The 16,460-nt window shown below is 35.5% G+C and overlaps 1 protein-coding gene across 5 annotated transcripts in view; it reads right to left on the bottom strand.

The window, feature by feature from the left end:
* The window catches only part of LOC106872123 (CCR4-NOT transcription complex subunit 1-like), a 64,757-nt gene that overhangs the window by 16,300 nt on the left and 31,997 nt on the right, over nucleotides 1-16,460 (bottom strand). For all 5 annotated transcript variants that reach the window (XM_089351192.1, XM_089351193.1, XM_089351195.1 and 2 more), the window contains 17 exons: nucleotides 15,201-15,425; nucleotides 13,790-13,930; nucleotides 13,322-13,501; nucleotides 12,904-13,020; nucleotides 12,680-12,790; nucleotides 11,779-11,913; nucleotides 11,404-11,676; nucleotides 10,623-10,763; nucleotides 8,795-8,950; nucleotides 6,859-6,999; nucleotides 6,071-6,175; nucleotides 5,838-5,960; nucleotides 3,868-4,053; nucleotides 3,606-3,751; nucleotides 2,158-2,266; nucleotides 1,699-1,797; nucleotides 1,004-1,071 (listed from right to left, as the gene is read on the bottom strand). In XM_089351192.1, coding sequence (XP_089207318.1) covers nucleotides 1,004-1,071; nucleotides 1,699-1,797; nucleotides 2,158-2,266; nucleotides 3,606-3,751; nucleotides 3,868-4,053; nucleotides 5,838-5,960; nucleotides 6,071-6,175; nucleotides 6,859-6,999; nucleotides 8,795-8,950; nucleotides 10,623-10,763; nucleotides 11,404-11,676; nucleotides 11,779-11,913; nucleotides 12,680-12,790; nucleotides 12,904-13,020; nucleotides 13,322-13,501; nucleotides 13,790-13,930; nucleotides 15,201-15,425 — 2,456 coding nt within the window. The remainder of the gene's footprint in view (nucleotides 1-1,003; nucleotides 1,072-1,698; nucleotides 1,798-2,157; nucleotides 2,267-3,605; nucleotides 3,752-3,867; nucleotides 4,054-5,837; nucleotides 5,961-6,070; nucleotides 6,176-6,858; nucleotides 7,000-8,794; nucleotides 8,951-10,622; nucleotides 10,764-11,403; nucleotides 11,677-11,778; nucleotides 11,914-12,679; nucleotides 12,791-12,903; nucleotides 13,021-13,321; nucleotides 13,502-13,789; nucleotides 13,931-15,200; nucleotides 15,426-16,460) is intronic.

The following is a 16,460-nucleotide window of genomic DNA, read 5'->3' as shown; positions in this document are numbered from 1 at the left end:
TGGAGTTATAGACAGAAAAAAGTGCAGTGACAGGTTGATTTGTTCAACAAAAATAATAGCCTACAAATTTTAGAAGTCTTTGATCGAGTCTGGCTGACAGATGGTAAAAATCCGTATAGTAACTTGTTTGATACATTAACAGCATAAGACATGTTAAAAGCCTTGCATAGAAGGCAAGTGTATATACTGTCCAGGAATGGCTGTTAGGCCACACAAGAGATCAGCATTCAGAACAATAGAGCAGAACAGATTCTACTGTGTAGCATGAAACAAGCGTAGTTTTAGGTCTGATGACAGCTCTGATGTGTTTTAAATTTTTTCACAGCATGTCAGATGCAGACCATCTTGTGCTGGTAGAGAAAATAAGAGAACTCAGATAGCAGAAACCAGAAACTGACTTAATGGGCCCTAATGAAAGTTTAAGATTACCCTACCAGCATTTCCACTAACAATTATGGTCTTAGTTTTTGAGCAGTTTATTGAGAGATGGACTTCAATAACAACAGATTCCAGGTTCGTGAGGAAAGTTCGAGCATTTGTGATTGCATACGAGACAAGTGCAGTATCATCTACAAAGTCAGTGAGGTGCGATAGTAAATGACATCCACCTTAGCAGGGAAAGTTATGCCGAGTTCAGATACAATTGCATACCATACTACACAAACCAAGACTATAATGAAAAAGAAAGAAGCTAAGGTGTCCTCTTGGAAAACTCCAGTGTTGACTGTGAATGTGTTAATGTCTGTCAGAGGGTGTATATGCAACTTCTACAGTCTGTATAGAAAGAGCAAGTAGCATTTACAACTTTATTTGGTAAGCAATAAGTGCACACAAGCTTCTTTCAGTTCTGTCTACTAAATCCACTCACAAGGCTTTTGGGAAGCAAGCTACTAACCATATGGCCACATGTGCATAAATTGCAAAAGTTAAAGAAAAAAAAGAAAAAAAGAGGAAAATTTAGGTTTTGAGAGAGAGAGAGAGAAAATAATAATAAATCACTAACCCATCAGGAGAAGGTCTCGAACGAGAATGTATCCTCAATAACACTTCAATAGTGTTATGAAGGTCAGCCTGTAAAAGAGATTTTTGTAAGACTAACAGCTAAGAAAGATAATGTATTTTAGAAATAAATTATAATTAAAAAAGGTTTAAGCTTGTATACTAAAACTAGCTTTACTGCTTATGAAAGAAAAAAAATTAATCTAAAAATGGAAAAGGAAAATTTACACTTTGACGTCCACTTTTCTATGCTGGCATGGGTTGGACAGTCTGAGGCAGAGTTTCATCAGCTGGATGCCCATCCTGTCACCAACCTTCACCTGTTTCCAACCAAGGTAATTATTTACTTTTGGCTAGACTTTTTTCCACAGACTATTGCAAATGACTGGCATTACCTGTGGGACAGTGACATTCATTTATGATTATCATGTAATCTCAAGACAAGGGAACAAACACACATATATGAGCTTCTTCAATTTCTGTCAACCAAATCCACTTAAAAGGTTTGGATCAGCTCAGGATCATGGCAGAAGAGACTTGCCCAAGGCGCCGCACAGTAGGACTGAATCCCAAATCCAGGTGGTTGGGAAGCAAACTTCTCAAACCATACAGCCCACCTGTACCCAAGTTTTTTTTTCTTTTGTTTGGGGGATGGGTGGGGGATATATCAATTCTTTGGTGAAATTAGTACAAACTTACCTCAGTGACAAGACCACTTGCTTTATCATCAATGACAAATTTTTGTACCAAGGCAATAGCAAAGACCATTACAATGTAATTTATTCCATTATCAATTTGCTGGTTTGGGGAGAAAAGAAAAAAAAAACTTATTACTCAAATACCATTTAAAGATTTTCAGTGTAATGTATTTGTATTTACTTTTTTTCCGAAGATACTAGTTCGGTATGAGAACACTGAATTCAAATAGAATTTAACAAATGAATTCTAATTACTTATTCTTGAGAAAAATGAAGCCTTGGCTCAAGTTACAAAATGCTAGAACAATCTACAGCTACTTCATAGTAAGTCATTTTATTTTCCCAACTTAAAGAACAAGGGATTATTTTCAAGGACCTAAATCTTAAACAAGTATTTCATATAAGTAGACACCAGATGAGTGACTACAAACTACTAAAATAAAAACATACAATGACATACTTGGGCAAGGTACATATCAAACTGCTGAATATTGAGGAAATGGTTTTTCAGCAGCTGCTCAAAGGCATCTAAATTATATTTTATTTCTTCCCTGCAGTCAAAAACAGATCTGAAATTTTAAAAGAAAAAGTGCGGTGTAAATTATAGAATAAGAAAGTAAACTAGCATACACTTTATGACAATTTTAAATGTGTGTTTAAACAAAAAAAAATTATAAAATAGCTGTTTCTAAACAAATGAAAATGTTCAAAGAGTGAAAATGTCAGGTCTAATAATCTCATTTTTGCTACCATATGATTTATAGACAGTAGAAAGTAAGGAGAATTTCAATCATATATTATATATATATATATATATATATATATATATAGTGTGTGTGTAAATTGGAACAGGATTCAGTCCTTGGACTCTTTAGATCCTAAGTTGGACCTTAAAAGGTGATATATAAATAAACCTCCGACTGACCTCATATTTTTGCATTTAAAAAAAAAAAATTAAATGGCTAATGGCATATCATCATCATTCAACATCCATCTTCCATGCAAGTATGGGCTGGATATTTCAACAGGATCAAACAAGATAAAGGATAGTGTTGTACTCTAATATCTGCTATGGCCTGACTTCTACATCTGGTCACCATTCCTAACACCAACCACTTACGGAGTGTAAGGGGTGTCTATTGTTTCCTGGTGCCAGCACCAGTAAGATTACTACATAACTCACAAGACTAAGACCCCACCCCACCCTCTCGACTAAGAGGGACTATAAAAGAGAGGGAAGTGGCTTTATACTTGGGCTTGACAGTAAGGTATGAAAACGAACAGGAATGAGTTTCTTGCTGTAGAGGAAATAAACAACTACCTTGCATGATATAAGTGTGAGTGAGAGTAATACATGTGGAGCTGGAAAAAGGAATAAAAGATTGTGGTGTCAGAGTAAGCATTAAACACAATTTCATTTAAACCAGCCATATGCAACCCAAATATTCTACCAGTTTTTATGCTCAAACCATCCAGATTCTGCCTACCACACCTATCCTACAATGTCATAAGATAAACAATTTCATCATCGAAATCTCAAAGCTACACGATAATGTATGATTAATTCAAAACCAACAAATGTCTAACAATCATTGCTGTGCTTGAGAAGAAGACCCATCAAGAGAAGTGAAATCGTAGTCGTGACAGACACTGCTGTCATACAACTGGCACCTGCGCCAGTGGCACATAAAGGCACCCATGACATTCTCAGAGTGGTTGGCATTAGGAAGGGCATCTAGTCATAGAAACCATGCCAAATCAGACTTGAGTCTGGTGCAGCCCCTCAGCTCTGGTCAAACTGTCCAACCCATGCCAGCACAGACAACAGAGGCTAAATGATGACGATGATGATGATTATGGAAAAAATAAAATAAAAGTTACAAAGATAATTTAAAGAAAATACTAAACCTAGTAACTTGTTTCATTGTCCATTGGGGACCAAAAACTCTGATGTCACTAAGTCCTTTGAGGACATGCAAGCAACATTCACAGAATCTCATCATGTCTTGATCGGCCATGCTGCTGCTGTAATGTTCAACAAGTGCCTCGACAACCTAAAACAATCAAACAAAAAGTTATTATAGGCTTATATTTACAGAATTGCTCAAGATAAAAAGCAAAAAAGTACATTTTGTAAAAGTAAAAAAAGAAGAAAAAAAAATTTCATCACCTTTTGGACGAGAGCAGATGATGATGGTACATCTCTATTAGTTCTGGCAACAAGAATAGCATCAATGACTCCTTGCAACTGTAAACCTAGGTGGGTAGAGGTCACACTGTTTAACAGTTGCTGGCAATTCTGCTCAATGTCACGAATGACTTTGTCAAATACTTGGCTCATACCATCTGGATAGCTCTATAATGAAAACAAAACAAATGTATAAATTATATTAATAATTGTTTTTATGTTCAGTTATAATAAATAACATTTAACATTAAGCTGATAGGTTACTCAATATTTTTGTAGAGTACAAATTTATCATTCTTATACAAGGATGTTGTTGACAGTGACTTTAAAGTTTTGGCCAGCTAAGCTATTGTCAAGCAGCCTAAACGTAAATTATGTGTGTATGTGTGTGTGTGTGTATATGCTTACATCATAACCATCATTTAGTGTCTGCTTTCCATGCTGGCATGGGCTAAACAGTTTGAATGAAACTGGTAAGCTGGAGAGTGCACCAGGTTCCAATCTGATTTGGCATTGTTTCTATAGCTGGATGACCTTCCAATTACTAACCACTCCATTATAAAAATTCTACCTGATGCTTTATTATACTCAAGAAGACCCATCCTACATAAAAGCATCAAGGCTGCTCCCGCTGGCGAAGAGGATTGGCCTGCAAGAGTCCTGTGCCAGTGCCGCGCCATGTTAAAAGCACCCAGCACACACTGTAAAGTGGTTGCTGTTAGAAAGGGCGGGCATCCAGACATAGAAACCATGCCAAATCAAACGAACCTGCTGAGCTCTGGTTCAAACTGTCCAACCCATGCCAGCATGAAAAACAGATATTAAGGTTGATGAAGAGAATTGAAATAGATTATGTTTTCGGTAGAACTCAAGGTAGATGAAGCTTCACAGAAGATTGGAAATGAAGGAACTACTTGTATGACAGCAACATTCATCTATTTTAGAAATTTTGTTCTTACCAGCGAAAATTCTAAGACATTTATTGACATTATAAGAATCTATAAACTAAGAGGATAATTTTCTTTGTTTCTTTCATGGCGAAACTGGATGTAGATAAAACTATAATAGCCTGTGTGGAGGCGCAATGGCCCAGTGGTTAGGGTAGCGGACTCGCTGTCATAGGATCATGGTTTCGATTCCCAGACCGGGCGTTGTGAGTGTTTATTGAGCAAAAACACCTAAAGCTCCACGAGGCTCCGGCAGGGGACGGTGGCGAACCCTGCTCTACTCTTTCACCACAACTTTCTCTCACTCTTACTTCCTGTTTCTGTTGTGCCTGTAATTCAAAGGGTCAGCCTTGTCACACTGTGTCACGCTGAATATCCCCGAGAACTACGTTAAGGGTACACGTGTCTGTGGAGTGCTCAGTCACTTGCACGTTAATTTCACGAGCAGGCTGTTCCGTTGATCGGATCAACTTGAACCCTCGACGTCGCAAGCGATGGAGTGTCAACAACAAACAATAGCCTGTAAAATATTGGCTTAAAAAACCCCAATCTTCAACATATTTTCATAAAATCATCATCATCATTGTTTAACGTCCGTTTTCCATGCTAGCATGGGTTGGATGATTTGACTGAGGAAAGCCAATATTCTACAGGATATTATCTATGGCTTTACCTACTTCACTATCTTATTGCTTTATCTACTATTATATATATCTCATCTTTCTCTTGTTTCAGTCATTATAGTGTGACCATGCAGGGGCACCACTATGAAGAATTTTAGTCAAATATTTAATGTATAAAAGAAACGAAAATTATAAATATTAACATAAGAGAAAATAAAAAAAGCAACCCAAAATTTGCATAATGTAAGGTATTAGAAAAAAGCACATTATTTACATTTGACGGATATCCGTCAAATGTAAATAATGTATATAATTTCTCATCTCTTAAATATAGAACTGTATTATAAGAAAAAAGCTTGAACTAAAATTAAAATATTCTTACAGGGGGAAGTGCCTTTGTTATTATGCCAGATGGTACTCTGGTTTCATTTATTGGTAAGAAGCCAGGTATGTTGCGTGCAAATTCATCATAGACTGCTACTTGTACTGGAGTGACACCACCAACCTTTTGTGGAAAATAGATTTCAAATTATATAAACAGTTTGCAACAAGAAGGCCTTCTATGTAAAATAACAAGAACAGAAATCACATAAGCAGAAACACACTATTACTTACACGTAATCGTATTTGCTCAGGCATCCTTTCAGCTTGGTAAGTAAGGACTACTGGATCACAATAACGACGACCTTCACCACGTGCATGGCGTCGGAGTTCAAATTCCTAAAATTTAAGAAGTAGCCTTTCAATAAATGAACTAAATTGAAGAGAAATATAATAAAAACTAAAAAAGAAAAAATTTTTTTCAACATAAAATATCTGCCAATCTAAAAATCAGATAAATGCAAGAATGAATTTACATACTAGCAATATTAGTTTGAGCTGAATCAGACTTTTGCCTTTAAATTTTCTCATTTTCAAACAATCTAGCGAAGTGTTTATGTTTGAATGTTCACCATTTTCATGCTTGCATAGGTCAGACAATTCATTGAGGCAAATTTTCTGTGGCCAGGTCCCCTTCCTGTCACCAACCCTCACCCTTTCCCAAGCAATGTAATATTTCCCCTTGGACAAAACTATTTTCATGGAATATTGGAAATGGGCAGCAAGTCGAGAGCACACACATGCACATACACAAGACCTTTTCCAGTTTCCATCTATCAAATCTACCTGCAAAGCTTTGATTGCAAAATGGGATCAAATCCAAAACCACATTATTGGGAAGCAAGCTTCTTAACCACACAGTCACACCTGTGCTGACACCAGATGCAGATGCAGGCAAGACTGCACCAGTAGCCGCAAGTTTGTACACAGGTAATTCAACATTAAACATGATATGACTACACAAAATTTATTAGAAATACTTCTATTCATTCACATTTTTAATTCCAGTTTATTATACTCACAGTAGAAAGACGTCGGTCCATTTCTGGAAGAGCTTTTTCAACTGCACTTTTCTGTATAATAGCTGATGCAAGTTCTGTATTGTCCTGAGCCAACTGAGTTACTGCTTGGTCAACAAGTTCTTTTTGAGTTATACTAGCATTCTATGAAAAGAGAAGACAGTATACTAAAAAATATATCAGTTATAAATCTAAGTAAATCATTGAAAAAGCTGCTATAAAACCTTTTACACATATAAAATAATTTAAAAGTTACGCAAATAACTGAGTGGATTTAATAAAACAATTATTAAATACCTTGGTTATATGATTCATCAAAAACATCTTTTAATCTAACTTTATTCAAAACACCTATATTTAATTCTGAAGTTTCAAAATTCAATATGGAAGCTTTCAGTAGCTAAGGGAAGTTAAATATTTGAATTCTAACATTAATGAATACTGGATTAGCCTCAAATGATATTTACATCAAACTATCATTTGCAAGATAAGATTTTTCTTCAACTTCTACATTTGTAACCTAAAGAATTCATTAACGGATTATTTGATGCCAACCCTCCTGAGGTTCAACAATATAAACTTTCTGTTTAATATTATCTCAATGAAAGCCTTTCATCAAAATTTTCTATCAATTTATGTTCCAAACATTAATTAACAAAGTTACTTTACTAAATTCATTATTTTCAAAATTAATTGAAACAAAGGTAGTGTATTTCAACAGACATGGTAATAAAAGGTTTAAGCTACGCATTTTACAACTGAGCTTTCCAAGTATTTTTGCCATAGCATCGTTAGAAACCCACATATCCACCAAAATCTGAATGCCAGGATATATTGTAGTAGCTCAGGGTAGTAGTTTCAAAGAGCCAACAGAAGCCCAAGAAAGTACAAGAAACATTTCAGCATATGAGGAAAAACATGAATATGATAAAAATAGAAAAGAATTTTGTATATACTTTCCAATAAAGATTCTTGTATTCTTATAACTAATACAAAACATATTTCTAGATTTTAGCCAGTACCATATGTAAATGGACAGTTGTAAACATATTGTCTTTATATATTTTCAGGGACAAAAAAGAGCAGTTTACACTTAATTCTGTGCAAAGGTTTCATCAGTGCTCCATTACCCTCTTAACTGTACATGAAAAGATTACCGGTAAATATATTACCAAGGGCTTAAATAAATTGGATAGACCAATTTACATATAGAACATATTGGTAGCTAGTTCACTTAATTACTGGAGTGATAAGTCATTTGTTTTAATGCTATACTGGGTTACAGAATACACCTAGAGATTTTATCCCATACTACATAACAGCATGAGATAACAGTGTATGCTGCATATAATTTCCATATACTAAAAGTCATTGTATATTTATAGTAAACTAAATCACAATGTCTTGTGACATGACAGTGTTTATCTTAACTCTTAATAAACAGCATAGGACTGCCTTTGATTTTATAATACATCCGTCTTTGATTTTATAATACATCCGTCATATTAAACTGTTCATATCTAAATTAAAACTTCCCATAATTTATATGAATATCTTATATAATATTCCAAATACCAGTTTAATATACAAATTTTCTTAAAAAAAGTTGTTTCACTAAATCTTTGCAAATTCTTAATTTCCAAAATGAATGAAGACATAAAAAGATAATTCATGAGGTGCAAGAACAACGAGAATCTGAACACCACCATATCTATTCATACTTAATACATTCTAGCAGATACAAACATGAATATCTAATCGCTGTTGCTTTCCATCAACAGAGAATACCTCCCTTTAGACAATAACACATATAGTAAGGAGACCACTTCAAAAATATGATTGTATTTGATAAGGAAGCATTTGAAGTTTTGCAAATTTACAAGTGATCTTCAAGTAAAGTTGGAAAGTGGTTGTGTTAAATTCCTAATTAATTACTTACACGCAAGACGTTCAAGAAGGCTTGTTTCAAATGGTTATTGAGGGCCATGAAAACTGGTTCTCGACAAGTGATGAGAGTTAATCCTGCTGTCATACTACAAATCATATTCTGAGCTGCAGTACGCATTCTGTTTTCATCAGGATCCAATGCAAAATCCTATAAATAAAAGCACATAAATCCTATAAATAATTGCACCCTACTAAATTTCTTCAGAACATATATAACCGTTGTTTTAAGATCCATTTTCCCATGCTTGCATAGGTCAGAGAGTATTTGAGGAAGATACTCTGTGAATGAATGCCATTCCCATCACCAAACCCTTACCCGTTTCGAAGCAAGGTAATATTTCCCCATGGCAAGACAGGTTTTTTTCACAGAATAGCGGAAATGACGAAACTGTCATACAATGTCAAAACAAAGATACACAAACATGCATGCACGCATGCAAACACACATACACATGTATACATATATGACAGGCTTCTTTCATTTTTCATCTACCAAATCTACTCACAAGGCTTTAGTTGGTATGGGGCTATATTAAAAAACACTTGCCCAAGGTGCCACACAATAGAACTAAACCTGAAACCATGTGACTGAGAGGCAAACTTCTTAATTATACAGCCAAGCCTGGACCCATTGTGTGTGTGTGTGTGTGTGTGTGTGTGTGTGTGTGTGTGTGTGTGTGTGTGTGTGTGTGTGTGTGTGCACGCGCGCACACACAACAGTGGAGCATCATGATTGATAGTAACATAACACCATATATCTCTAATAAGCCAATATAAATGTTGGTTGGTTGATTGTATCTCTACTCTTTCTTGTATACATTGGAAGCGTGTCTAGAGAAATCATTTAACATGAGAGGTGCCAGGATGAGTGCACATACTAGGCTTGGTGGCAGGCAATGAAGATATGCTACATACAAACACACAGACTGTGAAAGAATGTATCATTAGAACAGAGGAGAACAGAGAGAGTAAATAACAGAGCAGTTACACAAATGAGAATTTTATTCCCCTTATTTTAATCATTTAGCATTCACATTATTTTGAATTAATTATGCATTATTTCATAGTTAAGATATTTCGATGATGTGATTGTCCAGGATATGGCCAGTTAAATGCCAAAGATTTAAGGTAATAAATATTTTTCTCTTGAAAATTTGTATTCCTTTCATCATCCTATACAAGCAGAAAAAAGTGGTAATGCTACTCCCTCTGCTGAAGAGGATTGGCCTGCAAGAGCCCCATGCTGGTGCCACATAAAAAACACTCAGCATAGACTGTAAGTGGTTGGCATTAGGAAAGGCATCCAACAGTAGAAACCAAAGCCAAACCAGATTGCAACCTGGTGCAGCTCTCGTCAAAACGTCCAAATTATGCCAACATGGAGAATGGACATTAAATGATGATGCCATGTGATACTGTGATACTTGATACTTCAAAAGTTGCCCATCACATGACAGCTAACACCCTAGAAACATAGTGCACATGTAAACATTAGAACAATGCAACCTGACATCATTCAATATCTGTTTTCCCAAGCTGGAACGAGTTGGATGGTTTGACAGAAGCTGATAACAGAGGATTGTGCTAAGCTCTGTCAGCTTCGGCATGATTTCTATGGCTGGATACCCTTTCTAACTACTTTACAGAGTGTATTAGATACTTTTTAAATGGCACCTCTGTGTGTGTGTGTGTGTGTGTGTGTGTGTGTGTGTGTGTACATGTGTGTGTACATGTGGCAGTAGTAGTAGTAGTAGTATTGAACTTAATTTGTGCATGACTTGGCCCACCTTGTATTTGCATCATTATTACAGAAAATTTACCTTTTTGGTTATTTGTTCACATGTTGTAAGAGCAATTTTTATTGACCTATCAACAACAGGTGGAAGAAGTTCATGAATAGCTCTTTCAATGGCAGGACGGACACACTGCTTTAGACTCTGATGATTATGGAACAACAAAATCTGAAAATAAAAGAAAAGAAAAGAAAGATATTCATATATCTTATTGGAAAATGTAACCAAAATGGCTTACCATTTTACATTGAAATTACTTCCTAATTCCACTTAGCATATTCTCACAAAGTATCATTACATTTTCTTTTCTATGCTTGCATGGGTAGAATGAAACTGGTTGAGGCAGATTTTCTAGGGCTGGCTACCCTTCCAGTCACCAACCCCCCACCAATTTCCAAGTGACGTAATATTTCCTCATGACCAGACACGTTTTCACAGAAGATTGGGAAGGAAGGAACCACTTGTATGACAGCAACATTCATTTACAACCAATCATGCAATGTGAAGGCAAGTAGACAGTAGCAAACATACACACGCGTACGATGGGCTTCTTTCAGTTTCCATGTACCAAATTCACCCACAAGGCTTCAGTAGTATGTGTATGCGTGCGTATGTCTCACCACCAACTGGTGTTGGTTTGTTTACATCCCTGCAACCCAGATGTTTGGCAAGAAAGTCCGATGGAACAAGCACCAGACAAAAAAAAAAAAAGCAAGTATTGGGAGTCAATCTACTCCAACTCCTTGAAGGCACTGCTCCAGCATGGCAAACTTCATAACCACAGATTTAATTAAAAAGTTAAGCTTACCTGTTCATTGATAACAATCTGGTGACTAATTCCAGACGCTAGGTTGGTAATATCTTGGTACCTAAATTGAGGTTGCTGTGGTATTGGTATAGCATTAGCAATAGTTGTAGTTGGTGTTGATATTACAGTTGGAGTACTAGCACTTACAACAGCTACAGACATATCATCCTGCTGAGGAGTTCCTGATGGAGGTGGTTTAACTGGAGCAGACAGCTGATTTTCAATGGTACTTAATCGACTTAAATCTTTCAAGTAACTCGTAGCTTTTAGTTCCTACAAAAAGAAGAGAAATGAACAAAAACGGAAAAATTCAGTTATGTAACTTAATTCATATCTGCATAATAAACCACCAATTCTTTAAAATAGGCAACTTACTGAAACATCTAACTGTAAATTCTTGCATAAAACCTCAATCTCAAACTTTAGGTTTAATTTCAGTTCTTGTTCCTGATGCAATTCAGCCAAAACATTCATACCTGCCATTGTCCAAGGGTTTGGTGGTTTGAAAACCTGAAATAAATGAATAAAATAAAATACAGCTTTCATCTCGCAATTTTTAAAAATGTATTTCAACTGCATTAAAACTAGCTCATTTATTTCAAAGAGATTTAATCTTGTAGACTAAAATTTATAATTAGTGTACACATGAAAAGATCTTGAGGAAACAATTCAAAGAGAGAAAGGAAAGAGGGACAGGGGTCTTTTATAAGATGCACAACATTGCCTACAAGGATCTCATAATAATGAGGAGGGTTAAGTCGCAAAGGAGAGGAGGGGAGGGAAGAGAGCTCACTACCTAGTTTATCACTGCTGCTATTATTGTCGAAGTTAAAATTAAAATAAAAACAAAGCTTAACAATTAACATACTTCAAAACACATAGTTATGGTCTTCCAGCATCATTTAATGGCCACTTTACCAAGCTTGCATGAATCAAACGTAATTTGATAAGATGGATTTTGTACAGTCTGATGCTCTTACTGCTGCTAACCATCAGTTTTTAAAACCAAGATAATACTTTCCCCATAACTATGTTTTTCACTGAAAACTGGAGAGGGATAACCTCACATGTATGATGATGTTCATTTACAACCAACACACACACAAGCTTCTTTCAGTTTCCATCTACTAAATCTGCTCACAAGACTTTGGTCAGCCGAGGACTATAGTTGCTATGCAGTGGGACTGGATCCAACACTACATTTGAAAATATAACTCAAGCTTATAATAATTTACATAATTAAGAAGACCGATTGAGTCGGTTCAAAACTACATACCTTGCTTTTGGCACAAGACTGCAGGACTTTGGCAGTAAATGGGACAACATAGAGTAGCTCTTGCGCTCCCTTATTATAAGCTTCATAAAGTAGAGCTTTCAAATCAATATCCTAAAATAAAAAAAACAAAATTGATTTATTAACCAATTTAACAAATAATCATTCTATTTTACCTTGTTCATAAAAATATCAAAAAAAAAAAAAAAATTATGTTGAATACGTACAATCTGTAAAATGGGCTTGTTTTTTGCCAAAGTAAGCATTCCTAGCCAATGTCCCAAATTCTTCAAGAGAGATCTATCAGAAAAGTTTGCCACTCCTTTATCACTTCGCAATAGTACCTACAATTAGAAGTTTATTCCATAAAAATAAAATACAATATTTGCAATAGTTCTCATTCAGCTTGAGATTTCATTTCAAAATTTTTTTTGAATTAAAAGAATGGCTCTCTTCATAACTATATACATAGCAATCCAAGGTACATACTTGCTCTATGGCATGTTCTTGCAATGTAGCACAGGTAAAAAAAAAATCTTTAACCAGGAAATCTTTAACCATACAATTAAATTCTAATTTCAAAAATAAATTCATTTATCACATCATGTATACATTTTAAAATAAGTTTAATATTCCATATATTACCTTGATATTTCTGAAAGTTTCTTTCAGCACCATAGAATAAAAATTATTTATCTGGAGAACATCTACAAAGTTGGCATACAAAACATGGAAGTTTGGTTCAATACTGGCCCTCTTCATAACCATATACATAGCAATCCAAGGTACATATTCCTCTGTAGCATGTTCTTGCAATTCTTCTGCCTAGTAATAAGAAAAAAGGGCAATTTTTAAAACATTTATAGTTTAATGACTTTGTTACCATGTTTCTATTGAAATATTCTGCCTTTGTTTTAATCAATTTTGAAAATAATGAAGAATTTAGGAAAATAACCTTGTTATTTAACTGGTATTTAAGATGTAAATTAGCATAAAATTTTAAAGGAAGGGTTTAATCTAGATCACTTTAAAACTGGAAATTTTTATCCCCAAAACCAAAGGGAGTCTCTAGTGGGTCGGTATAGAAAAGGAAAAAAAAAAAAAAAAACTTACCTTTTGGACCATATTCGACATGGAAAGATTATTGAATATGAAAAATACTTTATCTTGAAACGTCTCAGGTGGAATAGCAATTTCTTCTTTCTGTTGTCCAGCAATCAGTGTGTCGATGTTGGTGGCGTTAGCAATGGAAGGCTACAAAAGGTTAAATTACATCTTATAATCAAACACTATTTTAATTAAAATTCCATTTTGATGTGTACAATATATTAAAAATCTGTACTATAAAATTTATTTGGGAGTTTTAAATTTCATCATTTCAACATCCATCTTCCCATGCTTATAAGGGTCACATGGAGTTTATCAAAACAGAACTTCTTTAGCCGGATGCCCTTCCCATTGCTAACCCTCACTTGTTACCAAGTAATGCAATATTTCCCCCATGGCCGGGCATGTTTTTTGCAGAATATTAAAAAGAATGACACTACTTGTATGACAGTGACCCCCATTTACAATTATCGGGCAATGCCAAGACAAGGTGATACAAACACACCCACACACAAGTAATTAGCTACTTTCAGGTCCCACTACCAACTCCACTCGCAAAGCTTTGGGTGGCTTGGGGCTATAATAGAAGACACTTGCCCAAGGTGCCATGCAGTGGGATTGAACACAAAACTATGTGCTTGTAAAGCAAACTTCTTGACCATGCTGTCATGCCCATCAACAAGTCTTTACCAACAAGACCACCAACACAATGAAGAGGATATTTTGGTGGTCTTACAGATAAAGACATGTACACAGCAGTACATAACATGGTGAGATTTCAATTTAATTACAACATACAGCACTCAACTCTTTCTGAGTCATACCTACACTAGTAAAATATTTTGAGGTGTTGCCGAAATAATCACTGCAAACCTGATTCCCTATCTCTACCTCTATTTCCATGAGAGAATTATGGCTTCAAAGAAGTATTTCTTTAAGAGAAATTAATATAAAGAGATTGCTTGTAAATCTTAGGGACATCTATAAACTTAAACACAGACCTAACCATTAACTACTGAATCTAAAGGCACAGATATGGTTATGTGGATAAGAAGCTTGATTCTGAACAAGGTCTTAGGTTCAGTTCCTTTGTGCAGCACCCTGGGTAAGTGTCTATTATAGTTCCAGGCTGACCAAAGCCTTATGAGTGGATTTGGCAGAGGGAAACCATGTGACAGCCAACCATGTGTATGTATGTATGTGTTTTCTGTTTGTCCTTCCACACTACCGGACAACCAGTGTTAGTTTGTTTATGTCTCTATACTCAATGATTTGACAACAGAGACAGAATACCAAATTTTAAAAATAAGTGTTGGGTCAATCTGTTTGACTAAACCATTCAATGCCATGCCCCTGCATGGCTGCAGACCAATGACTAAAACAAGAAATACAAAGAAATGTCAGGAAAATAACTTACTTTTGGTATGGTCCCAGGTTTACTGATCGCATTTGAATTGATAGCATTTGAAACTGATGGTGCAGTTGTGGAAGGAATAGATAACGGCTGCAAGCTCTTTGGAACGCTAGGTACAGTGGTAACAGGCACTTGTGCAGGAACAATAGCCATACCTGCTCCCGTAAGATTTTGAGTGGTCTGAGAATGTGATGGTGGTTCTTGAGATGTAGCTCCATACTCCACAAACTGAAAAATAAAACGATTATGTTAAATTAACAGTTTTTAAATAAGAGATGTAAAACAGATTTTTCATTCAAAGGTTTGCTAAAGTATAACTTTTATACTGACATTGTAATAAAACTGAAATAAGATATACTTTTTAAAACATACTTTCAAAAATTCAATTCAATTTTATACTAGAAAACAAACACTGTAAAACAATCATAGAGTTTTAACTTTTAATTTCTAAGTTTATAATTTAAAAATTATTTTGTTATAGATTACATTCAATTGTATACCCAATTAGTTATTAAAAAATAAATGGTGGGGAGGTCGATAGTTAAGGAAGGTTAACTGAGGTCCAAGTTGGAATAAACAGAAAACCTTCCACTTTCATCAACATTATGTCCATTCTTCATGCTAGCAGGAGTTGAAAAGTTCAACAGGATCCAATGGGTCAGAGGACCTGTCATGTTCCAATGTCCCATTTTTGACATGGCTTCTACAGCCAGACACACTTCTTAATGTCAACCACTCTGCATGGTGTACTCGCATTTTTTTCATGAGACCAGCACTACAGAGATTGCCTTCGCCATCAACAAGACTAAAGAACCCTCTAAAGCTGTGCGTTGTTGCTGCTTCAATCAATTACTAACCACCTAAAGAGTGTACTGGGCACTTTTGCGGTACCAACACAGGTGGAGTTGCCTTGAAGCCCAGAGTAGAAGAGTCTCCAAGATAGAGAGAATGGAAATAAAGAGAAGAGACGGAACAAGGATGGGGTGGGAGTAACAAAGGAGATAGGGGAGAAGGGAAGGGATAGAGAGAGGTTAGGGATTAGTGTAAAGGAAAAGGGAGAGACAAAGTGGTAATGGTGAAAGAGTAGGTTAAAAGCAGTGATGGCATGGGTCAGTGATCCATCCAGGCAATAATATTGATGCAACAATTATCAGTAGTTTAAACATAGCAATAACGAAAACTGTTTAAAACTTCTAAACACCAGCACAATCTATCCAGGGAAATGCTTGAAATATTACAGGCACCTGTGCCCAGCGTCACCTT

The sequence above is a fragment of the Octopus bimaculoides genome, chromosome 4 (genome assembly GCF_046866305.1).
Source record: "Octopus bimaculoides isolate indiv1 chromosome 4, ASM4686630v1, whole genome shotgun sequence".
In the NCBI taxonomy this organism is placed as follows: Eukaryota; Metazoa; Mollusca; class Cephalopoda; order Octopoda; family Octopodidae; genus Octopus; species Octopus bimaculoides.
The sequence above is the reverse complement of the archived record's forward strand: the minus strand, read 5'-3'. Positions and strand labels throughout refer to the sequence as shown.